The sequence below is a fragment of the Wyeomyia smithii genome, chromosome 2, assembly GCF_029784165.1.
Source record: "Wyeomyia smithii strain HCP4-BCI-WySm-NY-G18 chromosome 2, ASM2978416v1, whole genome shotgun sequence".
Lineage (NCBI taxonomy): Eukaryota > Metazoa > Arthropoda > Insecta > Diptera > Culicidae > Wyeomyia > Wyeomyia smithii.
In genome coordinates, this window is record NC_073695.1 from 84,451,338 (window position 1) to 84,478,898 (window position 27,561).

Below are 27,561 nucleotides of genomic sequence, written 5' to 3' on the forward strand. Positions count from 1 at the left end.
GCCGAATATTTGACCATTGGTTAATACCTTGGAGGCAGAAACAAATATTACACTCAAAACAGAGAACACGCACATGCGTCGTTTTCTGATAGCGTGTAACTATCTTCTTGCTGTAACGCATGCATGACTCAAACGAAGGAATACTGAATGTGCAAATATTACAGACTAATTTTTCGAGTCTGTGTTGCCTTCAATTTGCCATTGTATAAAAGTTTTTTCAAAGTTTCGAGTTTGACCGTGATGAAGTGTGTTCGAAATTGTAACCAAAGCCAATTCACAATTCATTTTTGTGGCTTTTCTGAAGAAGAAAATGAACCGGTTTAAAACAACAAGATATACAACATCGGTGCAGAGAACGAAAAATTGGTCTATATTAATTGGTTCTCTTCAGGTTTCGCTGGTGTAAATCTAGTATAAAATTGTTTCAAAAATAAACCACCGCTGAAGATGCCCTTAACATTTGTACAAAGTTAATATTTCCGAAAATCTGGCAGCTTTGGTGCCAAACTGTCAAATTTAGCATGTAAACGACCTGCAGTACACACTGTTCCAAAAAGATTTTTTTGTAAACAAATAGTGCTGCGAAGAGATAGAACTTCTAGTATAAATAAAAATTAGTTTGCGTAGGGAAATGTCTCATATTTCGACTACTGCGAAGGCGGACAACGATTCCGACAGTAATCGGGTGGATACTACTACCGGTGAATCTAGCGTACAATCCGCTTCGCGACTGAACCATCGTTACTTTAGACGTCATTTGAATGCGGCCTTTCAAAACTATGGATCGCAGCGTCCGGAGGAAATTTTCAACGCACATTACATCGAAAAACACAACAGGAGTGATGTGGAACAATTCGTGAACGATCTTTCCACTAAATCGGAAGAGTATGTGTACGAAATGATGCGTGATAAGGAGGAGTTTGTTCAGGTTACCAACTGGAGTGAGCTGATGCATTCGGCGGGACTGAAGGAAACGTGTAATCACGAACTGGCACTAGCGATGAAGATGATTGCCTTTTCGGAACGCTTTCCGGATCCTAAGAATGCTAAGGATGTGAATTTTAAACAATTGTATATGAATTTATCGAACATGATGCTAGGGTATCCGATAGATGAAATGAATGCGGCAACGGCAAAAGTTTTGAAGGATACGTACGAGGTATGCGTGATACTGTAATGTATTTATTCCCTTTTTACGAGAATATTAGTATTTGATAATTTTTAGGAAACCCTTGCACAACTAAAACAGTCGGATAACAGTAGCAACATCAATCTTTTACGTGAACGCTTGTCGAATATTGCTCCACCCCGGAAGTCATCTTCGGATTGTTTGGCCAATGAAACATTACCCGCTTACTTTGCAGATACTAACCTTAATCCATTGCAGATACCCTTTGAGAATCTTTTCTACGTTTCTAAATAAATTTGGGGTTTCACAAAGGAGAAACAAGACTGAATAAAACGTTTTTTTTTTCAATATCATGGTGTCTGCAGTTTATATTTCCGACTTAAGCTTAAATAGTTAACCACGTTTACAGTACAATTCGGTTTGTTGTTCACAATGTGTTTATTTCTGGTTTACCGATAATGAAGAGTGTCTTGATTAGCGTATTGTTCGTGTACATCAAGTTGTTTTTTCGATTATAAGTTCTCACTGGCGACTAGTGCATAGGTTTATCTCCTATGCTCAGAACGTTCCGCAGCGATATGCTTTTACTATACTCTAGCTTGAAATGTTGTGCTATTGCAAAACACGATTATTTACATCTAGATCTCGTCTTGTTTTTCTCCGGCACACATCAGTGAAGTTTCAGGAAATTAGTTGTTTTCAGCACAAATTGAGAAAACGAAGATGAGCTTCTGCTTCTTTGGTGTGCTTCAGAAGGTAATTAAAATGTATGAATCCCATTGGTATTGCGATTGTTATAATATATAAAATAGACTATGGTTGTAAATATTACTTTGTTATATGATACTCATCTTAACAATGGTAAATGCTATGATCGTTCAACACAGATGTATGTAGCTAGTAAAAGTAATACTTTTCTTAGAGAATAACATTGATTTACTTGTATTTGAATGTTTAGATTAGGAGATTATAAATTCCCTCTCTTTACAAATTTGGAAACAGTGGTGCATACTGTATTAAAAAGTACTTCTTGTTCACGAAAGTCCGTCGTGATAATTTAGTTTTTTTGAAGATTGTCATTGTTGAGGGATTTCACGCTAACTTATTTCTGTAGTTGACAACACTCTGCCAGATTTCAGTATACTAGAGATTTCTCAAAAAACGTTCTTTTTTAGAGGACCCAAAGGTTTTAGTTGTAATTTTCTTCTAATTATTTAACTGTAGAATATACAAAATTTTGAACTAAAATGGAATTTTCAAATTTTATTATAACAATTTTACTTTTTTTTAATTCACACTGGAAAACATTGAGCTCTAAAATTAAAATTGATCTTTATCAAAACCATTCATTTTTAATTATGATTTTTTTTAAATCTATGGAACTCACAAAGTTTGGCAACGGCTTATTTAATTGGCATGAAATCCCTCTATTAAGTTTGTAAAGTTTTCCCTCTGCTTCTAAATAGCCTTGATATGGTCTATATTGATTTTGAAAAACTGTTTTTCTGATGCCAATTTGGGTGATTACTGAAAGTTGAATACAATGTTTCAATGACGTTTTGTTATCCAATTGCGACAAACTCGTAGCATGGATCCCAAATCACAACAAAAAGTACAGAGTCTAACCAATGTTCTTATCACAGCCTGGAAACAAGTTTCTATTTACTGACTATTATAGAATCCAGTTGTTTTCTCTATGGAGGGGAGAAAATTGGAAAAGAGTTCGTTTGTACCTGCTTATCACGGCATCAACCTTATCATCATTCTCATCGTACGGCAGTTGTGTAACGGATATACAAATGGACATAATGGGACACGTGTTGCCTGACGAATACTTACTACATTATGGTTAGGATTCTACTCTACGTTAGATATATTGATATAGAAAATCTATGTGGATTGTCAGTTGGTTTCGATTCCTATCTAATGTTAACATACGATACGCAGAGTCAAACAGTAACACAGTTAAAATGTGCTGAGTGTGAAACTATACGGTTGTATATGGGAATTATTTTTTTTTTGGTATTGATAGTCTATTTGTAAACGGAGTGATATCTGCTGCTTGTTCAGCGCTTAATTGTACAGCAAGTAAACGTCGAAAAAGTAGTGTTGTGATTGTGACGTGCAGCTTAAACTCTAGATCTCCAACGAGATTTATTAGTAATAATATATGGCACACCGAACGATTGCAAAGGTTGTTGTTTTATTCAGCAAAGTCTAAAATCCATTGTATAAACCTCATTTGCACCTTATTTCAAATTGTGATATTTTTTTCAATAAATCGAAAACAGCTCGCTGAGTTTGTGCTAAAATATATAAAATCGCAATTATAAAAATTACTTTCTAAACAGTTACTGTGCTCCTCCATATCATGTATTTGAGAAAGTTTAAAAACTGTTTGATTGGTTTGTTTTTGTAGTTTCTTTTTATAACCTTTTTGATATCATTGAATTTTACTTTACGAACTAATTTCATTTTTTGTCATATTGACTTACATTTTAAGTTTAGTAAAGCGGGCAATGTATGTAGTTTCGCGGGAATGCGAAGATGAACGGGAATAGAAGGTGTGACTAGAATTAGAAAAAAAATTCTGGACGAGGGAATTTTTTTTTTAATTCTAGTCACACCTTCTATTCCCGTTCATCTTCGCATTCCCGCGAAACTACATACATTGCCCGCTTTACTAAACTTAAAATATCATTGAATTGTTTTTCTGCAGATTCATGTTTGATTTTTTCTCTCTCCTAGAACTTCCGAACATTGCATTATTATTCGCATTGTTTTTGTCTTTGATCATCATTTTCGTGCACAACGACATTTTCCAACTTTTTCGGTGGTTTTACGCGTTTATTGTTTATCACAAAATCTCCTTTTTTGTATTTTGCAAACCACTCATAATACTATGATGCGATTTAGAACGAAAAATAAAAACGTGCTTGTCCTAAATTTGTTTTAATTACTCGGTTGAGTTTCTCTAGCTGTATCATTGCTTATTCAGCCGTTGTTAGAATGAACTGATTATTGGCTAAATGAGCAACTTTCTAGAAAACGTGTCTGTTCAGTTTGCATATTCTTCAAGTGAAAGTAAACAGCGAAAAAGAAAAACATATAAAATCAAAGTTGTGCCATTTTTGTTTTTGTAAATTTCAATTTCGTTTTTGTACACCGGATACTCTCGATTTGAGCAAATAATAGTATTCTCTGGAATAAACCTGGAGTGAGCTAAAAGTGTTGATTGTCAAATGATGTGCTCACAATCACTCTCCGATGCTTCAAATGCCCACCTTACGTTTGACATTGTTCAGCTTTATTGGAATATGTAATTGGACCATGCTGTTTCACTCCGTTATAATCCTCCACTCTTTTGTTGCTATCATTCTTATGAAAAATTAGAATAAACTACGCTGTGTTTTGCTTGACAGATACTTTTTGGTTTGATCATTGATTTAACGCTGGAATTGGGACATTATAGGTGCATCTTATGCAAGAACATCTATCGATATGTACAAGCACACTTACGCTTATTTACTAGTATTGTAGCGGGGTTTTGCTCGGTTGCAAGAGAAACAATTTCACCACTCTGAGATAGACTGACGTTCTTCACTGTTACAGTTGGTTTCAGGCGTTTTGATTTTAATTTTTGCGTTCTGCAAGATCGAAATATTGACGGATTTTTTTTTTTCAATATTGTCGGTAAGCGTTCTGTTTATCTGTGGCGAGAACCGGAAGTTTGAAATATTGGCAAATTTTTAGGGGTGATAGTCTGTTATATAGCTATGAATTGACGCATGTTTTTATTATTTATACCTACTTGATAGAGTGAATTATTAGAGAATGGAATTGTTTATGTTTGTTCATAGATTATCGTTTAGATTTTTTTTTTGCTCAAAGTTGAAAACCACTTTTTATAGTGCATTTGTTGGTTGTTGCCTTTGCGGACTGCCATTTACATTTCCTTTCAACTTGCAAACTTAAATGATTGAATTGAGATGGTTTCATTAGGTGTAATAGTAAATCTGACAGCGTATAACAAATGCAATAGCTCCTAACGCAAAATAATCGGATACGCTAGATATATTTGATAAACTGAACTTAGTTTAAAGCAAACACAATGAAATAGGAAAAAAAATCCGAGTGAACATGTATGATGAGTAAGATATACACAATTAAAATTTATTGCCGGGTCTCGGAAATTTTTGCAGAGAACGGCACCACTGAGTGCTCGGTTAAAAAAATAATGACAGCTGTCACATTTTTTGTAAATCTCGGTTCACCTAACTGAAATTTCGGCACAAAATATCCGTAATCTCGGTAGTGAGAGCTCGGTAATATTTTATGCCCAAATTTCAGTTAGGTTGAACCGAGATTTACGAAAAAATGTGACAGCTGTCATTATTGCTTTAACCAAGTACTCAGTGGTGCCGTTCTCGGCAAAAATTACCGAGACCCGGCAATAAATTTAAAGTGTGTATAGCATTTAATCGACCTTTTTAAAATAACTGAAATATCAATTTATTAAAATTTGAAAAAGATTATTAAACTGAAGCGCGGAATACGGTAGCAAAATAAAATTAGCTTAATACCGTGCATCCTGATGAGAGTGAATTCCATGAACAGAGGATGTTACAAACTTACTAATGTCGAATTCGTTTTTACGGCAGGACTATCCCGTCCCGGACTACGTTTTGCAGCTTAAAAAAACACTTTCCGAGCAGTTGCAATGGTGTGCGTATAATACCAGAGGTAGCTGTCACTTTTGTTTTGGTCATTATCGCCATTGTCTTTTATCGCGTTTGTGCTGCTGTACGAAAAATTTGCCAATTTACTGAAAAATTACAAACTAACAAAATAAAATAAATAAAATTCAACCTGATGTTAGACACGCGAAGAACGATAATCAAAGCAAACCGATTTTGACACATTTTTTTTTATTTTGACACATACGTGTGAATGTGTTGGTGTCTTCAAAACTGCACTCTGTTTCTTGCGCGGACTGTCCGGGACAGAAAAAGGGTAGTCCGGGATAGTCCGGAAAATGTAAAAAAAACAGTGATAGGACAAAGTGTAGTCCGCGGGGTAGCTACACCGCAAAAACGAAAACGACATTAAACGCATTAAGAATTTAATATATGCATAATAGAAATCGAAGCAGGCCATGGCCGCAATCGGACGTAAAAAATTTCACTCGCATTATATTTCGAGTAAAAATTTGTTTAATATTGTTGTACCTATAAATGTTAGCGTAAAGTGAGTTTAGTTTCGAAATTTATGAGTGTTTTTGGAAGAGCCGGTCGGACGCTCGTCGGGTGTCGGTGGTTTTCATGTTGCGTCCGGAATTGTCGCGCTTTATGGAGTGCATATTACGTGAAAAAAATGTGAAATCTATGTTGTAATTGTGGCTGAGAATATTTCGGTTTATGCCCAGTTTGTATAATCCGACAGACAGCACCATCTGCTGAGAGGCAGAAAGCGGAGAGAACCATGAAAGGGTCTGCTTATGTTTGGTTCTGTGAGGGCAGCGGAAAAAGTCTGCGCATACGTTGTTGGCTTTGATGGTGCGCAATTAAACAGTTCGTTGCGACTAGAATGGTGATCTGCACATACGAAAAATCATCGGATTTTGTCAAGATAAGTGTATATACCTACACGAAATATTTATTTCTAAATTCACCGCAGATTTTACATTCGAATTACAGTGCTTCCACGATGCACTATGGTCGGGATCGTGAAATTTCACGACAAAAATCTGTAAGTCGGAAACCATAGATTTTAGAGATTTTTTGTCTTCTAGAAAGTTACTCTACTAAGAGAAATCTATCTTTTGGTATGACTGGTTACTAGGGTGGTCCTATTGTACTCAAAATAAAAATTGTAACTTTTTTATCTTATGACAGAGCAATATTGTCTTCCAAAAAATTGTAGCTAATTCAATTTCATGAAACTTTGTTAAAAAAATTATTGCTCTATCTCGTTTTTTCACTGTTCTAGGGCAGTTTTTACAAATTCATTCGGGGTGGGTCTAAAATAACACTATTATTGCTCTAGTTTTTTCAGCTTTATTCGGATTTGAAAGCGGTGTTCGAGTGACTTTTAGGGCGTGAAAAACTGCATAATTTGACACTAAAAGATAATTGCTAAGTTTTCAGAGAAAAAAGGTACAGGTATTTTTTCGTTATAAAGTGACACTTTTTGGAGGCACGCTACTTCCTTGTTTGCACATATATGTCACAACAACACGTTTAGGATGAAAGTACATAGTTTCACCTTCAAAATCCATTTTGTAGAATTAGTCAACTTTTGTTCCCTTTAGGGTTAAAATGCATTTAAAAACTTGGAGTTTTCACACAAAAATTTGCTAATCTACCATTCAAAACTATCTAGTTATTCCAATTCGATTTTTTCGAGTGACTTCTGAGGCATGAAAAAGCGCCCCAAATCCGAATAAAGCTGAAAAAACTAGAGCAATAAAAGTGTTTTTTTAGACCCACCCCGAATGAATTTGTAAAAACTGCCCTAGAACAGTGAAAAAACGAGATAGAGCAATAATTTTTTTAACAAAGTTTCATAAAATTAAATTAGCAACAATTTTGTGGAAGACAATATTGCTCTATGTCATAAGATAAAAAAGTTACAATTTTTATTTTGAGTACAATAGGACCATCCTAGTAACCAGTCATACCAAAAGTTAGAATCCTCTTAGTAGAGGCACTTTCTAGAAGACAAGAAATCTCTAGCATCTATGGTTTCCGACTTACAGATTTTTGCCGTGAAATTTCACGATTCCGACCATAGTGCGATGATGGGTCACTTACGAATACATCTATTCTCAGGAAACTGAACAACTTTCATTAGCAATGGTATTTTTTATAACTCACTTGTACTGTAACTAGATTGTTCTGTACTTTCGTATTCGTGAGCGTGTGTTATACAGGTTATGCCTCACGATTCCATGCTGGTGGGTTTGTGCGACATTTCATGTCGTACACGTTACTCCGGTGTAACATTCTCTTACTGGAATCATTCGTCTCTGGTTGCGAACTGAACCAGAACATTACCTGAATCGCTTGAGAAAGTGTAGCACGCAAGTGGAATAATAATCTGATAACCATAATTAATAATTATCCGGTGGAGGCCCGTAGATGACCGTATATGCGTGTTGAGGATAACGGGAAAATTTTCAACTACAGTTTATTCAAAACCTACGCACCGACAAACGACAAATCCGATGAAGTCAAAGATGAGTTGTATAACAAGCTTGAGCGAATCTATGACGAGTGCCCAAAACACGACGTAAAAGTCGTCATCGGAGACGCAAACGCACAGGTTGGGAGGGAGGAATTCTTCCGTCCGGTCATTGGAAGGCATAGCCTCCACTCGTCAACCAACGAGAACGACCTGAGGCTGATAAACTTTGCCGCGGCTAGAGGAATGGCCAATGGCCATATGTAGTTTATATTTTCCACGTTTGAATATCCGGAAACACACCTGGAGGCATCCAAATAGAGGAGCCTGCTCCTAGATCGATCACGTACTGATTGACGGTCGGCACATTTCGGATGTTGCTGATGTTAGGTCTTTTCGGGGACCAAACATTGACTCTGACCATTATCTCGTCGTTTGTAAGATCCGCGCACGGTTGTCGTGCTGAAATCTCGCACAGAGAGGACGACGCGTTTCAACATTCAGCGGTTGAAGGCTGATGGCGTGGCAGCAGAATACGCCAGAGAGCTGGAACAACAGATCGCAGAACAGCAGGAGGAAGGAGTGGAAGACATAAATGGTGCGAAAAAGGGGGTTGGTACGACGCGTGGAAGACAGCCTAATGGCTGGTTCGATGCCGAGTGCCAGAGAGCAACAGATGAGAAAAACCGTACCAGGAGCCGCATGCTCACTGCGGCTACGCGTCAGAACAGAGAGAGGTACAGGGGGGCAAGAGCTGCCGAAAATAGAACCCACCGTCGGAAAAAGCGCAAGTACGAGAAGCAGGTGCTCGCCAGCGCAGAGGACAGCTATGTTCAAAACGACATGCGGTCATTCTATAGAACTGTCAACAGGGTCTGAAGCAGGAATTTCCCTGTGCCGGTCATGTGTAATGACGAGGACGGCAACCTGCTTACTGATCAAGCGACGGTTGTAGCCAGGTGGAAGGAGCATTTTCAGACGCTATTGAACGGTGAGGAGCCGGATGAGCAGAGCAGGAACAGGATGACGATCATGAGTGACGAACAAGCTGTGGAGCCACCAACACAAGGGGAGCTGAAAAAGGCGATTAGTGAGCTGTAAAATGGCAAGGCCGCTGGGAAGGACGGTATATCCTGGCCGAACCTCTAAAAGCGGGAAGCGAGTGGCTGTACTATGCGATCCACCAGATTATACTAAAGATCTGGGCGGATGAACAAATGCTAAACGACCGGTTGCAAGGCCTCATATGCCCTATCTATAAGAAGGGTCAGCGATTGGATTGTGGAAACTATCGAGGCATAACGTTGCTCAACTCCGCATATAAAGTGCTCTCCCGTATCCTGTTCTTAAGCTTGAGAACGTTAACGGAATCCTTTGTTGGCCAATACCAGGCTGGTTTTCGACAGGGGCGTTCCACGACGGATCAAATCTTCACCCTGCGACAGGCCCTCGATAAGTTTCGGAAGTAAAATTTACCGACTCACAATCTGTTTGTGGATTTCAAGGCGGCATACGGCTCAGTGAAAAGAAACGAGCTGTGGCAGATCATGCTGGAACACGGTTTCCCTACGAAGCTAATTAAACTGGGTCGTATGACGCTGGAGGGATCAAAATCGTGCGTGCGGATGAGATAGCTGATGTGGAGATAGATGGGTAACGATTTGAAGTGGTTGACGAATTCGTTTATCCTGGTACGCTTGTGACATGTGACAGCGATATGAGCCGTGAAGTGAAACGACGAGTTGCAGCTGCGAACAGGGCCTTCTAAGGACTACGTAACCAGCTAAGGTCCCGTAGTTTGCAAACTCGCACAAAACTAGCGCTGTGTAGGACGCTGATACTCGCGGTGGCCCTTTACGGACATGAAGCAAGGACGCGGAAGGAAGCTGATCGACGAGTCCTCGGAGTTTTTGAGCGTAAAGTTCTGCGATCGATACTTGGCGGTAAACTAGAAGATGGAGTGTGGCGCAGACGCATGAACCACGAGTTGTACCAGGTATACAAACATGCTGATATAGTGAAGGTAATACAGCGGGGCAGGCTTCAGTGGGCTGGACATGTAGCCAGAATGCCTGACGAGAGAGCCGCCAAAACTATCTTCAGTAGAGAACCAGGAAGAGGCCGTAGACTCCGTGATAGACCTCGCACGCGGTGGATGTGCGCGGTGGAAGGAGATGCACGATCTGCTGGTGTACGAGGAGACTGGAGAACGGCTGTCCAAGACAGAAGAAGCTGGACATCTTTAATTCGTTCGGCCCTAGACCGGTGAACGGTCCGTTGGCCAACAAAGTAAAGTAAAGTAAAGTAAGTAAGAATAGGGTGGAGATGCTATTGTTTTTTTACGCCAAATAGGGATATTTAAAAACATCACTTTGTGTGTACTACATTCGAATCAAACATTCAGATTTGGTTGAAATGTTTGTCATTATCATGTATGATTTTACATGTTTCGGGCAAACGATCAGTTATGGGGTGCTCAAAAAACCGCTGGTTACTTTCGCGAGTCGGTGCGTATCAAAGGCTCGTGCATCCCTAATCACCGTCAGCAACCGAAACAGCTAATGGCGAGCTCTGTTGCAACAGAATTTACGCTGGTGCCAGTGACGTGGAACCGAATGCATATGAATAAAACCAGAGTCGTTGTTAACTGCAAAATGTTTTAAACAAATCCAATGTATTTTTCGAACTGAATTTCTATTTTTTAACAACGGCTTTTTCCCGTTAACACGCAAGTTCATTAAGCAGACAGTATATGAAGTAGAGAGAACGAAAATTAAGCGAACTGGAAATATGATACAGATTTGGAGAAATATACCGCATCCCGACGGGACTTGAACCCGCAATCTCCCTGTCTCCGGCATGGTGTTTTGACCAATTAAACTACGGGGGACGGTGGTACTGTTCCACAATCTATATCGTATCACATTCCGCTGCCGCCTTATTCTATTGCTCATCCCTAACTACACACACTGCTGTGCAAGCGCCAATGTATGTTTTCGAATGACCGGATTCATGATAGTGAATCGATCAGTTCATATTTGCATTTACCTAGATCATCAGTATTGATTACTGCTTGCACTACTTTAACGATAGCAGCATTCTAAAAAATATTACCAATACCAGTACAAATCATCATGGCAATACCCAGGTATAAATGACAGTTCTTGAAGGTATGTTATTCACGTCGATGCATTAGTATTAGTGAGCGTTATCAACTTTTTCCAATTTTGTATGAGATTTAAAATGATTTTACATTTTAAACTAAACTTTTAAAACATACTTTCTTGAATAGTTATAGAAATGATGTTGAAACATGTTTTATTTGTGAGAAATACATAAACATGCTGGGGTTTAGGTAAAATATGCAGTTTTTCATCATTTTGCCGGTAACCTTTTTGCACTTTTCGTTTTTTTCCTGTACTCTAATAGCGCTTCTAAATAGAGTCGCTTATGTTTAATACAGTAACAAAAGTCATGAGCTAGGACAATGACTAAGATTATGCTCCAACTATTAGACATATAGCATTTTTAAGTATTTTATTTCGACATATTGTCGCAATTTTTCACACTAAATCTAAAATAATATCAATTTATAGTGTGTTTCAACTGGAGATTCACTCTCCAACCAAAAAAAATCAAATATAAAACAATATAAAACGAGAAATTTTCGAAAATGTTCCGAATTCCATGCAAAACGCGAAAATTTTCATAACGAGATTTGTTTGTTTGCGTGGATAGACAAAAATGTAGCATACCTTTTAGAACTGTCATTTATACCTGGGGCAATACCAGCACCAATTAATACTTCAAAAGTGTTTTGATTTTGAGCCGTCCAATACATTGAACATTCGCTAGAGCACCAAATGCGTTAACACACATTCGTTGTAGTGGTTCCGAAACAGGACAAAAGATGCTCTGAAAAGACGCAATATTGATGTGGTTACGCACAGTCTAACTTTTGCGTGTAGGTTTGTAAATAACATCTTAATTTTTTGAAATCGGATATCTAATATTTTTCCTCAAATGTTCTTCCCGAATATCAACCAAAATTTCAGTGCAAAAATAATTACATGTCATTGCCTTGAATTTTAATTTAAAGGCAAACTGAGCATACAAAGTCATGATTTTGCCTGTTTCATGTAAAAAAAGCAAAGCCTTGGTGCTACATTCTGTATCGGAATTCGACCTTCTGTTTTACTATACACAGACTTCGCAGCCGACTGTCAAGTGTACAGGACAATTGCGGGGCTAGAGCTACGATTCTACTGACACTAACAGTCTCTCCCGAGCATCGTACCTCGAGACTAGCTGGGAGATATCGCCTGTTTCATGTAGTTTTTGTGATAAAATCTTAAATTTTACTAATCAGATACTTATCAATTTTCCTTAAATCAACGAACATTTTCATGTAATAAAAACTACATGTCACTGCTTACTTCTTTTCATTCAGAACAGTTTAAAATGGTAGTGATTACTTCATACCTCAGAAACGGCGGAAATAATATCGATAAGATCTGCGTTATGGAATTTTATTTTTATATAGTAGATTTTCGACGAAAATCGTTAGAATCTTCAATAAGTGTTGCATAGTAGCAACCGATACTGAATAGACATTACGACGAAATACGTGTTAAACAAACAACCTTCTCGTAAAGTTTCGTTCCGCGCTTCAATCAATAGTGCTCTAAGCCCATCCTTTGTTGACCGAGAGTTTTTTACGTAAACACTACTTGGAACAGGTATGGAATGGATTCTGAGATAACCAATAATAAATGAAAATGTTCGTTCTGTAAACGTAGCAACAATGCATGTTGAGGTATTGTGGCAAAATTATTGTTCTATGAAAGAAGCCGTAAACTGTTTAGTAAAACAGTAATTTGAACAGTCTCGAACAGACGGCATTGTCGAAGTAGAAATGTTTTTTCCTTAGATAGTCAAAAGCCAAGTCAAGAGAGAAAACCGGACAACTGCCGGTTCAGTGAATATTAGCAAATAATCTTTGCGGGTGAAGTTTTCATTACCTTTCAAGTATTTGAACCAAACCGTATGATTAAAACTTTCTTACTTCTTACTGATGTGCAACACGTGCAAAAGAGCACATGTCCGACCGAAACACATGCATGTTTAATTTATGGATAAAGAGCTCGAGAGGCAAAAGATTACCGATTTCCTTTGATGATTATGACGCAGCAAAGATGGTATCCGATACGGATTTGTAGACTATTATTGGCAGAAGGCAATAATCCGGACCGTGCCGCATCACCGGCAACCATTCACTGACTTTGAACGGAACAGAATGTGTGAGCTAGAGTTGCTTCTTTTTACCGACCGATTTGTTTTATTAGTCCATCAGAGCGTATTCATGAAAGACACTATAAAAAAATCAGTTTTACGAATGTCAATCAAATAGAAGTGGATAACCGCGCGTCTCCAGCCGAAGGAGGCGCTTAGTATCATAGCTATTTGCGAGACTTCTATTGAGGTGCGTTTTTTTTTTTATTCTCGCTTATTTTCCGTCGGTCTATTTCCGCCACTGTTGTGGCCAATTACCGACGCCCAAGGAGGCGACTCCACACCCAGGTCCCTAACTCACGACCCGTTTATTAACGGACCGGCGCCAACGGCTTTACTTCCTCATGCGATGGAAGGCGTGATCCCAGAGATTTTTCGCCTCAGAAAATCTCCCGGTGTCGGCTAGAATTGAATCTAGACCAGTTGGGTTGGTTGTGAGTGGATCACGCCACCTCACAACCATCGACACCTATGTCGGCGGTGGGATTCGAACCCAGGCGTCGAGTGTGGTTGGCGGAGACGTTACCAACCACACTAGGCCCCCGCTCCCTGAAGTGCGTTTTGTAAGCTACGTAATGCGGCAACATTTTTTTTGCGTATGTAAAATAAATCTGCTTCAATTATGCTGGCTTGTTTTCATTAATGCAAAACGGTTCGCGAGCAACAATACAAATACCTTAATTCACACTTTTTGTTCAGTGCGTGTGCATGTAGAACACCAATCGATACTTGTATATCGATCAATGGGTAAAAAAAACGAGTTATTTGCACTCTCAGTTGTGTGTACTAGAATATTATTTTTTGTGCGTTCATGCATCGAAAATGTATGAAATATTTTCGCTGTACAGTCCGATTCATTTCGATGAACTGAAGCGCAAAGGTTTGAGTAAACAATACATGTGCTGCAGAAATGTTTGTGAGAATGCGTTCAGCCGTTCAGTGTTAGGGCTGCGGAAAGTAGCTTTAGCTGGTCGAAAACTAATAGTTGAGATGGTAGCTAAAGCTCCAAATTGGAGAAGGTTAATTTGAAATGTCAAAAAAATAAAATAACTGCTAAAATCATTTTAGGAGCTATCGCAGACTGGCATAGCGAAATTGTCCGAAATAATAAAATCCTGTTCCTTTTTTATTGTATGGAGTATTATAACGCATGATTCACGGCCTGCGTGACAGCTTTTTTTTGCTGTGCTCGTATCATTTTATGATTGTACGACTTTTTTTTCGCTCTTTACAATACGAGTGCACCGCTTGCTGAAGCAATGAACATATATACGGTTGTGATTTGTTCAATATTCCGTTTTTTTTGTTCACAATATATAAACAACTAGTATCTGTGTGCTGGGTTCCTGCCCGTACAATACTGTGATAAAATCTGTTATTAAAATATTACGTTTTCTGTCAACATTGAACATTGATCTGTTTTGTTTGTTTTTCTATTTGTTTCTAAATGGTCACTTAAAATAAATACTATTTGATTGACTGTTGTCCATTTATTGTTGTTTCTGTTTTGTTATTTTTTAGGTATGCCCATGAAATGTGAAGGAGGATGATTTCTAAATTGCTACTAATCTGCAGGTGCTTGCGTCATGCAAACCAAATTTCATTCGCCATAGTTTGCAAGCCAACTAAAAGCTCATGATAGATTAGAAAAGTATAGATTAGATTATGAGACCCTCCAGATTGCAATACTTGCGATACCAAACTCATAATCTACTAAATTTCAACGTTTAGCACACCCTCCAATTGGTGACTTCCGGGCAGTATTACTTATTGTGCCGACGTAGATGGTAGAGGAGGAAGTACTAGTATTGGAGGCGAACAGTTGTAGCGACCCTCGCGGTGGTTTCGAAGGCTGCTGATTGAGGGCGTTCAGGCTGTTACTTAAACTAGTGGCAACTGGTTGCACGGCTATCACGGGGGATGCTGAGCCGGGAGCGACGGGTGCAGTGCACACACTGATGCTATTGCTACTGGTTGCAGTGATTTGTGGCGGTGCTGTTGCTGCTGTCCCGGGCGCTGGTGCCGTTGGCGGACAGCCAAATCTATCTTTGGTCATTAGGGTGTACAATTGCCGCTGGAAAATGTACAAATTGGTGATATGATGGCAATAGTGATGGCTATATGCTGATAAACCTCGCTTCTGCAGGCAAATTATAACGTGGCATAAGATTTAATGTATTTACATGCAAAAACTGACCGAAAGTTGTAACATCAAGCAGAAGAAAAAAAAGGTTACTTTTTTGTGACGTGTTTTTGTAGCTGTCTTATATGAAAGTACAATCAATAAAAACAGTGATGGATTTCAAGTGAAAAACTAACCTTATATTTAAATACAATGATTGATCATTAAAATTCATTTCTCAAATATTATTGTTGTTTGACTATTTCATTTTATCTGAAAATGAAACTAGCATGATCCGAATGCACCGAATGCACCGAACGTGCAACCTTATATCACGAACCCAGCAGCGCATTATTGCACTGGAAATACAGGAAATTGATTTAATTACCAGCTCGCCACAGGATCGGATGCCATTTTCCGTTGAAATGTTTCAAATCAAATCAATTTACCGCTGGTTGGAGATCTCATGCCAACTCTATTAATTAAAATGTATCATCACAACCAATCGGAGTAAATCAATTTCGCTTGGGGAGAAGTGAAACAAAAAATGAAATTTTAAAATTTTATTACTGATGTTTGATTTGTTTAATGTTTAATGAGTGTGATGAAATAGTGAGTGAAACCGATTAATTACTCGATGTTTGCCTATGTTGCATTTGCATGTACCGTAAAATGTTGACACAATAGCACAGTTTACGCTAGTTACGAAATCCTCCGCTTTTTGGGTAGAGAGAAAAAATATGATGCTTTGAGCTGCAATTTGCGGTTTGCGCTGAATATTTTAAAACTTCATTCGAAAAATCAGTTCCATTGGCATGTCAACACTCATGCTCACTTTGTATTATCAGTGCCAAGACGGTTTGTTTGATCGTTATAGTGTCTTCTGAAAAGTTGAAGATAAAAATGTTGTCATTCAAAAAAAAGATACACTGTAAAAAAGACAGTATTTTTAGAGAATTTTGTTGTTTGTTTTTCACATATCTATCAATCTTCAGCTAACAATGTGTAGGTTTCGCGAAATCCGTTTTAGATTTGAGTTTTTCTAAGATATTTAATTAAATCCCATTTATCTGAAAAGACTAAGCTACAAATTTGCCGAAGACATCATACCAATAAAATAAACTGTTTTCTTACTTTTTTGGAAAATTGCTATTAGTTTAGTTTTTATTTCTCTATACTCAGACAACCATCGATGTTTAGCTTACCGTTTTTAGCTTTCTTAAAAAAAGTATTGAAGAAAAAATGAACTATTTGAGATAGGTAACTGTTTTGAATATGTTTTTTAAATAAAAATCACAGTGAATTTATTTTCGGAAAGACAAAATTATTATCTATAACTTCCGATTAGACAAACCTTCTGGCTATAAAATTATTTGTAGTCTTCTCTACATACTTTTTTTTTAAATCAGCCGCGTTTAAAAAAACACTAATAGCATAAAATGATATTTTTAGCCTATAGGAACATCTGTGTAAAGTTACACCCAAGTTAAGAATGATTGCCCTATGTTGCGTGTAGTTAAACTTTAATGGAAGAGATCGCACACTTTTGTACGCGGCCCCAACAGCTTTTTTATTATTTGTTGCTCTACGTCGATACCAAATTTCAATAAGCTGATATTGTGTTCTCTAATCAGCTGGCACGACAAACGAACCGAAAATAGCAAAATAGAGACGAGTACAAATAATATGTTCAATCACATCAAGGATCAAGGTGAATCCTGCTCTAATGCACCATTTTCTACTATAGCCCACTTTCTGTGACATTTGTGGAGATGCGATGGTCTCCAAACAGCAAAGGTCACGCTAATAGCGCAATAGCGAAATTCTTCAAAATTACCAAGAAATTTGCTGTCAACTTGACATAGCCGTTAAAATTGCACATGAAGAACATAACCGTAAAATCGAACATCAAATCAAGTCTTGCCCTAAGAACTTCTTAAATTACGTAAAAACCAAACTAAAAAGTAACAACTTTCCATCACGAATGCATCTTGACAGTAATGTAGGACACACTAGTAATGAAATATGTAGTCTTTTTGCCACTTTTTTCAAGAAATATACATCACATTTGAGAAACAGACCGCGACCGCGAATATTTCTCGTATTTTCCTGAATATTCGAATTCTTTATCTGTCAATCAAATATCTGAATTCGAAATTCAGAACGCACTCAAAAATTTAGACGCTACGAAAGGTCCTGGACCTGACAGAATAGCTCCAATTCTTGTCAAAAACTTGGCAGAAGAATTATCTACACCTTTACTACACCTCTTTAATATGTCTCTGAAGAATGGAATTTTTACAGAACTCTGGAAAACCTCATATTTAGTGCCAATTTTCAAATCTGGCGCAAAATCTGACATTCGTTATTATCGTGGAATTGCCATTATTTCATGCATTCCAAAATAATTTGAATCAATAATTATTAAAAAAATCTTTCAGCAAGTAAAAAACCAAATCACTACTCAACAACACGGCTTTTATAAAGACCGATCAACTACCACAAATCTTTTGGAATTCATAACTTTCACTTTGACTGTAATGGACAACGGCAACCACGTAGAAGCTCTTTATACGGACTTTAGCAAGGCATTTGACAGAATCGACATACCTTTATTGCTCTTCAAGCTCAAAAAATACGGAATGGAAATTTTTTTTTGGAATGGCTGCAGTCATACTTAACAAAACGAACACTCATACTTAACAAACGAACTTAACAAAACGAACGTCCGCTTTCAATATTCCTTTTCAAACCAAATAGAAGTAACTTACGGGGTTCCTCAAGGTTCTCACCTGGGCCCTCTACTTTTTATATTATACGTGAATGACATTTCCTTTCTTCTTAAATCAATACATGTGCTTGTATATTAGGCTGTCCCAAAAAAAACGATGTTGAAAAAGTCAAGGTGCTCAGGCCTAAATTGAAAGATAATGTTATTTATAGCATTTTTGTAGAACATTTCGACTTTCTAAAAAATCGTTTTTAGGTTGCCCAAACGTGATTTATGAAGAAATGACTTTTTCAAGCTACAAAACCCCTCTTCTGCACTTTTTTCAAATTTGTTCGATTCCTAAGTTTTTCCATATATTTTTTTATTTTTGTGGGATTGTTTTTGAATATTTTGCATGGTTCAGTTCAGCATTGCATTCAGTTTTTTGACTCCCAGAGCCCATTAAACATCACAAAAAATATATTTTTTCTAATAATTTTTAGATAAAACCCTTCAAAACACAAATAAAAGAAATTTTTGATCAAGTACTGAGATTTTAACTGCAAAGCTGGATTTACGACGAAAATTTACATGAAAAAAGATTCTTGATATCTTATTGGGGGGCTGAGATATTGGCGTTTTTACATGTGATGGAAAACTATGCATTTTCTCAAAAATGCCACTAACGCTCAATATCTCCATTGCACAGTGTATTATTTCGCCGTTTGTGCGTATAATTTCCTAAATAGTGATTCAAATGTTGATTATAGTCATAAGGTATGTTCAGAAAAGTTTCAGCATATTCAAAAATGCATCTTTTAATGTAGAAAGATGGGTGATCAATCCACCAATGAGTGAGATAAAAAATTTACTTTTTAATCAGAATAAGATAGACGCAAGGTGTCTTCGACAAAGTTTTAGGTTATCTGAAAACAAGAAACTTTACCGGAGACATTATGTTTCTATCTTTTACATATTACGAGCAACATTGAGTTTTCTATTAGAAGGCACTAAAAATCACACTTTTCGTTCTAACTTTTTTCGCAGATTTTTCCGAATTTTCAAACCTTCTATTAAGTTATAAGCCATCCAAAAACGCATTCGTTTTCTGAACATTGTTATTTTTTATCTCCCAAAATAAAACAGTTATTAAACATATTTGTTAAAATGCATAGTTTTCCATCATATATAAAAATGGCAATATCTCAGCTTCCCGAAAAGATATCAAGTATCTTTTTCCATGTAAATTTTCATCGTAAATCCCGCTTTGCAATGAAAATTTCAGTTCTTGATCATAATTTTCTTTTATTTGTGTTTTGAAGGGTTTTATCTAAAAATTATTAGAAAAATTAATTTTTCTGTGATGTTTAATGGGCTCTGGGAGTCAGAAAACTAAATGCAATGCTGAACTGAACCATGCAAAATATTTAAAAACTACCCCACAAAAATAAAAAAATATATGGAATAATGTAGGAATCAAACAGAATTGAAAAAAGTGCAAAAGAGTGAGTTTGTAGCTTAAAAAAGTCATTTTTTCATAAATCACGTTTGGGCAACCTAAAAACAATTTTTTAGAAAGTCGAAATGTTCTACAAAAATGCTATAAATAACATTATCTTTCAATTTAGGGCTGAGCACCTTGACCTTTTCAACATCGATTTTTTTTGGGACACCCTATTGTGTATGCTGACGACATGAAACTCTTCATAGAAATAATCAATTCAGAAGACTTCGAAATATTCCAGAATGAAATTAATGTATTCTACATTTGGTGCAACAAAAGTCTTTTGCAACTCAATATTAAAAAATGTAATTCAATAGCCTTCAGCAGAAAAACAGTAACACCACCAACAGACATTTCCTTAGGAAACAAACCAGTAGAAAAATGCAAAATCGTAAGGGACCTAGGCGTAGTCTTAGACTCCAAACTTACATTCATAGAATATTATAACACAATAATCAACAAAGCAAATAGTATGCTAAGCTTTATAAAACGCTTCGGCCATAATTTCCAAGACCCATACACAATCAAACTATTATATATTACATACGTCCGACCAATTCTGGAATAATGTAGCATTGTATGGAATCCCTATATTGTAACACATGAAGAACGCATTGAATCTGTCCAAAAACAATTTCTTTTGTACGCGCTTCGTAAGCTCAATTGGACAGCATTTCCCTTACCATCATATGAAGCACGCTGCATGCTTATAGACTTACGAGCACTTAAAAAACGCCGCGAACTTTCAATGCTTTACTTTGTCAATGACAGAACTAACTAGTCAGAAAATGGCCCAATAAATCGCATGATGCGTCACTATAATCAGCACTGCGAAAATATCGACTTCACTATGGACAGAATTTATATCAAAAAACGACAAACTACTGGAAATAATGCATAGAATATAAGAAAACATTGTATTATTATAACTGTAGTCTACGTTTGCTTGACGAAATGAATAAATAAAATAAAATATCCCTTTCCTCTTCGCACCTGGTTGAAAGAACGTGGGTGACGCCGTTATTGATCCTTCAAGTATTGAGTCACCAAAATAAACAGGTATAAAAATTCTAACGTTCATCGTGGTTTTTTGCAAGGTGGTAAGACAAATTAACATGTTGTATTGACTCAAAATAAATATCAACCAGAAAAATAATGAAAAACATCACTTTTAGCTTATTTAAAAGACAACATGGTTGTAACAATCACATTTACTGTTACTGTAAAATTCGAAATTTTTAAAAACTTCACAGTCAGCAAATTGAAAAAAATATGATGAAGGAATATCCATGATTTAAAACATAGTTTGTTCGAGTTCATCAAAATGAGACAGCAATTAAAATCAAAATTTGAACTGAATTTGGGCCATTAATTAAGTATGGAGTATTAGCAATACATATAGTATTTATAGTACTCATATCGGATTTTTTTTTGTTCATACTGAAAAAATATAAAAAATGTTTTTAATTTCTCTTGATTAAAACTTTTAAACATTCAACAGAGGTAACAGTTCTGACAAAACTAATAAATAATCTTCGAAAGAGAACTATCATAACCGATTAAGTCCAAGCTTGTTAACACTCTTCAGGACACCGATGGTAGAAAATATCAGTGTGCTGGGAGTAGATGTTAAATTGGGCATTGGGTAGTCAACTTTCCCAACATAACTCAAAAATAAACAAACCAAGAACAAACAGGTAAAATTAAAACTGAATATCGTATTTAGTTCATGCTATGTTAGCAGTCCTCTTTTATCCTCTTTCGGGTGTTAATGACATCGTCACACATCGACTCTTGTAACATGCATTAATTATTTTAAAGTGTGCATGATATTTGAGCGACTAGATATTATTAGGCCCACGAATGAAAGTTAAACTTTTTTGATGTTGATTGGAAAATAATAATAAGAAATATTTTAAGATGTGAGAAGCAAAATTATTCACGCGAATTTAGTTTCATGTCCAGTAATTTGCACATCCAAAATGCGTTTCCATCAAATTAAAAACAGCATGCGTACGTATGGTAGTTCATTTCTTTTGTAACTTATCGAACCCGAACGTCGTTTGTTGAACAATGGATATAGCCGAAGCGCAAGGAATTATACAACTACGACAAGAAATCAAAGCTTCCTAATTCAAAACGTCATCACTTTGACTTTCTTCAAGAACAGGTTAGATTAGATTGGCGATATGTAGTGGTAACTCTCGCATAAAAGAGTGAAGGTCAATGAACTCAATTTTTTTCTCAAAGCTTTTACTCAAGTTGAAAAATAGAAAGAAAAAATTCACAAGACTTGATGCCTGGATCGGTTAGAAAATTGAATCCCCCGAGCCTCGGTTCAACGTTCGTCTGAAGTGTTTATATGAGGATGGATAGCAATTCAATCATCGAAATGCTTCGCATGTTGAAGGCGCTGTATAGCTAGCAGAGCGTTGAGTGCGCACCGCACATTCACGACCGACACAACCCTTCTCCAAGTTGGCTGCTATACACGAGTGTTAGACTTGATACTCACAATAGCAATTTAGCGGAAATTCATTTGAAGTGTATAAACTTTACACTGTATCTGGTTGGTTCGACTGATATAAAACGGATTTGATAATATATTTTGATTACATGAATTACATACCATATATGTTAAAACTCAATCTATCTTCTCTCTTACAGCAATGCAGTGAAATTTATATAAAAGCATCACAAAAAATTATATTGTAAAGTAAAAGTTGGATGCCACAAAATTTGAAATTATTTGTGAAAAATTTCCTACTACATCTGAGGCAGTAACACCGTTGTGGGGTGTCAGCGGTTTCAGCGGTTCCACCAAAAATCGTGGTATTCTGTCAGTATGTCACGCGTACAATATTCAATTTCGTTGTTGATTATTCAATCATGAGCCGTAATTAATTCAAACATGTGCACATTGTGACTGCTTGCGGGTGGGTTTTGACTGGTGAATGGCAAAAGAACCGATATTAGCGTCCCGGATTGATTGGTTTACGTGGTAAGTGGGTAGGTACATTCGACCGAGACACAATGACACCAGTCTCGTTCCTGCTGCTGGTGGTCCGCTGGCGGTGATTTAATTTGGCTGGTTCAGGGAGAGCTGGAGTGGAGCGTTGGCAGGGTTCATTACCGTGAATAAGGAAGCATTATAAATTTATTTCCGGTTTTATGAATAATGGGCTTTACTGGCTATATTCCGGTTTCGTTTGGTGGAATTATTGCGTTATGAATATGATAAAATTGATATCGTTGAATACGTACGCAAATTAGACTTCCTACAATACCATAGCTGCTGGATGTTCATGACAGTGATTGGCGAAACTCGCGGAACTCGTTTCGTTTTGCAATGATTTTGTTTGATCTGCACTTGCTTTGTGGTAGAGCCGTCATCAAATTTCATTATCTAAACAAATGCGTTCTTTCCCGTTTTTTTTAAATTAATATGATGGGAAAACTGACATACTGTTAAGTTGGAATGGAATTCATTTAACCATAACTGCTTTCGGTTATTTTTTAAATAACTTCAAAAATAGAAATTTTTTAAATACAATTTATTAGGTAGAACCGTGCTTCAAACAAAATTTTCAAATAAATTGTTATATAAATTATATAAATTTTATTATTTTCCTTTTATCGTATTTTTCTTCAAAAACTTACAGGCATAAACGCTGTAGCCATGCTATAATTGTGATCGTATTAATAACAAATCAGTCAACATTTTCTATCACGTCAGTATTTTACTGTTCCACCTTTAACGAATTCATTACTCTATTGGTTGTATGACGAATTTACAATGTTTTAACAGAATTCTTTTTAAAATATAAATAAGAATAAATAAGAAAAATTATGTACAATCAAGACTGCATTTTTCAAAGTTTTTGTTAGATATTGAAAATTATTGCAACTAATCTTAAAAGAAATGAATCTCTCTGAGGCCAAAGGAAAAATGTATTGATAGCTGGTTCCATTTTTTTTTCGAATATATGTGGGATCACAGAGGAATTATATTTTTTACGTCATAGGTACCATGAACTGTTATGTACTCGGCAATTTTAATAACCGTAAGTGCTTGGTAGGGTACCATGTCTTTTCAATTATTGGCCGATTTGAAATCTTGATCCGTCAAAAAATTGGAAAATTTGTCTATTTTTAGTATACGCTACCTGAAGAGCGGTTGGTCTCCATATGGTTCACGAAAATCCGGAATGGCCGTTTCGGAGAAAACTCATCAAATGTACTCAAAACGAATGTACGAACGAACGAATGGATTTTATGAATTTTGATACCAATGTTGCTCGGTTTTATTGACAATTGTACTAATTTGTAACCTTAGCGGAGGTCGGGTGATCAACCCCCGGTGGAAACTATGGTCGTATGCTGACTGGGAAGGGGGATCGTACGCGGCTGTATCCCCATGTTAGGGGCGGCGTACAACAGCGTCTGACCCGGAGCGGGTGGTAGGATCACGAAACACGGTGCCTCGCCAGCTATATCTAAGATGTCAGCCCCGTCGCGAGACTAAATATCGCAGCCCTAGTAAGGCAGCATACCGAAGGTAAAATACTACGAACAATCCAGATATAAATACGGAACGGAATAATCGGCATGACCTAGGCGTACGAAAAAGGACAACGATTATTGGAAACTCGGTACTTGGAATGTAAGGACTCTACTCGAACCGGCACGTACAGGTATGCTGGCTAGAGAGCTGCAAAAGGTGAATGTGGAGGAGCTGAGGTGGCCGAAAACGGTAGAACGCGAATTCCGGGCAGTAGATCCTATTGCGGGCACTCCATTCAAGTACCACATCCAAAACAGTGGCGGCGTGAAAGCAGAAAGGGGTCGGTTTCGTGCTCACAGGGAAACAGATGAAGCGTGTCATTAGATGGAGGCCGATCAATGACCGTATATGCGTGTTGAGAATTAAGGGCAAATTTTTCAACTACAGCCTGATAAATGTGTACGCACCGACCAACGATAAACCCGATGAAGAGAAGGAGGAGCTCTATGAGCTCCTGGAAAAAACGTATAATGAGTGCCCAGGACACGACATCAAAATCGTCATCGGGGATGCAAATGCGCGGGTCGGACAGGAGAACTCCTTCCGCCCCGTGATTGGTAGAGAAAGCCACCACTCTACTACGAACGACAACGGCCTGAGGCTTGTCAATTTCGCTGCAGCCAGAGGTATGGCTATCTGTGGCACTTCTTTTGCACGCCGGAATATACGTAAGCACACCTGGAGACACCAAAATGGAGGGGCCTGCTCTCAAATCGACCATCTTCTGATTGATGGTCTGCACTTTTCAGACGTTACACACGTGAGGTCGTTTAGAGGACCAAACGTTGACTCGGATCATTATCTTGTGGTATCCAAGATTCGCGCCCGGTTATCCAACATGTTAAAATCCAGGACGACAAGGAGGATACAGTTGAACATCCAGCGGCTATCAACTGAAGAAGTGGCTACAGAGTACCTGCGTAAGGTTGATGAGCGGATCGAGGATTAAGTTGGAGGAAGCCTGAATGAACAGTGGAGGCATATCCACAGTGCAATCAGCACCACAGCGGGAGAAGTGTTGGGTATATGTGCGACAGCCACGTCCAATGAGTGGTTTGACGCTGAGTGCCAGCGAGCGACGGATTAAAAGAACCGCGCCAGAGTTCACATGTTAGGCACGGATGTGACTCGTTAGAGCGTAGGAAGATACCGGGAGGCTAGAGCTGCTGAAAAAAAAAAACTCGATCGTCGGAAGAAACGACAGCAGGAAGAGGATTCTTACGGAGGCGGAAGGTGCACGATGCGAGAAGCTTCTACAAGAAGATAAATAGAATCAGGAACCTGAACATATTAGCCCCTGTCATGTGCAACGATAGGGAGGGGAACCTGATTACCGATAGAACGGCAGTGGCCAGGCGTTGAAAGGAACACTTTAGTGTGTTGTTGAAAGCTGTGGACCCACCATCTATGGACGAGGTTAAGAAAGCAGTGAAAGAACTGAGGAACTACAAGGCAGCTGATAAGGACGGCATTCCAGCCGAACTTTTTAAAGTCGGGAGCAAACAGCTGTATCGTGCTTTACACCGGATCATGCTGAGAGTGAGATCCGATGAAAAATTGCCTTCGGACTGGTTGGAGGGTCTCATATGTCCTATCTACAAGAATGGCCACCGCCTGGACTGTAGTATTTATCGGGGCATAACCCTTCTCAACACCGTTTACCCGTATTTTGTTCCACAGACTGAGGCCGTTGTCGGAGACCTTTGTTGGCGATTACCAATGTGGTTTTCGAGGAAGACGCTCCACTACGGACCAAATGTTTACCCTGCGTCAGATCCTCGATAAATTTCGAGAATTTAACCTGCAGACGCACCATCTGTTCATTGACTTCAAGGCAGCGTACGATACAGTAAAGAGAAATGAGTTATGGCAAATTATGGTCGTTTGGCTTGAGGAAAAAAGCCCTAGTCTTATGAGGAAAAATTATCATTTGAGTTTTAGAAGTATGGGAGAGATTTTCCACTTTTGCAAGTAGGAAGAAAACATAACTTTTCTGCAACCGACTGCATATGACACGAAGGCTTTTTCCTTTTACGGAAATGCTTGTGTCATCGCAAAACAATGACTTTGTGCATCCTGGTGGCAAATCAGGAAGATCTGAAGTGAATATGTTGTACAGGACTGGACCCAATACTGAACCTTGGGGCACACCTGCTCTGACAGGAAATCTATCAGATTTTGAATTCTGATAGACAACCTGCAGAGTTCGATCAGTAAGATAATTTTTCAAAATTTTGATCAGGAAAACTGGAAAATCAAAAGTTTGCAATTTCGCAATCAAACCTTTATGCCAAACACTGTCGAATGCTTTTTCTATGTCTAAAAGAGCAGCTCCAGTGTGAGGGGAGATTGAAGAACAGCAGCCCAAGACCAAGTGACATAGCGACGTATTCTGGATTCGGCATTGGATTGATAATCGGTCTGTCGCCGTAAAAGTAAAGTAAAATTAAGTAAGTACTAATTTGTCTCACTGTAACATGAACCCACAGATCCTAATGTACAGGAACCAAATGTGGACCAACGTTTTTTGTCGGTCCGGATGTTAAAAATAGACAAATTTTCCAATCTTTTGACGGGCCAAGGTCCAAGATCGGTCAAGAACTGAATTAGTTAAAAACATTTCATTTGAGTGGGTACTCGTGTACCCTGCTGAGCACTTATGGGGTAGAAAAATCAGAGCCCCTTAATTCGACAGTCTGATGACGTCAAATGGTTTATTTCCATTTGTAAGAAGCACTCTATGAGTTTTATCTGGCGGAGTGGAGGGTAACCTTGTTTTTGAGAGCAAAAAAACTGAAAAGGTACCCGAGTACCTTGTCGAATACATAACGGTTAACGTGTATCCCACTTAGACCCCAAATTTTACCTATCATTCGATAATGAAATCCTAGACTTTGAATCATTCTTTCAAACAAGTTGCATATCAATATAACAAAAGTTAACGAAGATATGTTCAAAATTGTATTCAAACTTGCCCTGAAGGACATCACTAAAACCGTTTATAAATTTCTATTTAATTTTGTTTGTTCTATATACCACTAAAAAATCAGCGGTCATA

At 37.7% G+C, this 27,561-nt stretch overlaps 2 protein-coding genes across 8 annotated transcripts in view; one reads left to right on the forward strand and one right to left on the reverse strand.

Moving 5' to 3' along the window:
• The first annotated feature begins 513 nt into the window (after positions 1-513).
• LOC129725191 (uncharacterized) lies at positions 514-1,478 on the forward strand. The gene is made up of 2 exons (XM_055680723.1): positions 514-1,159; positions 1,226-1,478. Exons 1-2 carry the CDS (start codon positions 632-634, stop codon positions 1,421-1,423), a joined length of 726 nt encoding a protein of 241 aa, XP_055536698.1. The 5' UTR covers positions 514-631; the 3' UTR covers positions 1,424-1,478.
• The window catches only part of LOC129725190 (SCY1-like protein 2), a 331,670-nt gene continuing 305,579 nt past the window's right edge, over positions 1,471-27,561 (reverse strand). For 6 of the 7 annotated variants that reach the window (XM_055680719.1, XM_055680721.1, XM_055680720.1 and 3 more), the window contains one exon: positions 1,471-15,677. In XM_055680719.1, the coding sequence (XP_055536694.1) occupies positions 15,324-15,677 (354 nt within the window). In that variant the 3' untranslated portion in view covers positions 1,471-15,323. The remainder of the gene's footprint in view (positions 15,678-27,561) is intronic. The other variant, XR_008728031.1, reaches the window with a different exon arrangement.

Excerpts from the sequence above, each read along its gene's own strand:
- LOC129725191 (XM_055680723.1), top strand. The coding sequence starts at position 632 with ATGTCTCATATTTCGACTACTGCGAAGGCGGACAACGATTCCGACAGT. Across the intron at positions 1,160-1,225 it reads TTTTGAAGGATACGTACGAG|GAAACCCTTGCACAACTAAA; the intron begins GTATGCGTGATA and ends GATAATTTTTAG.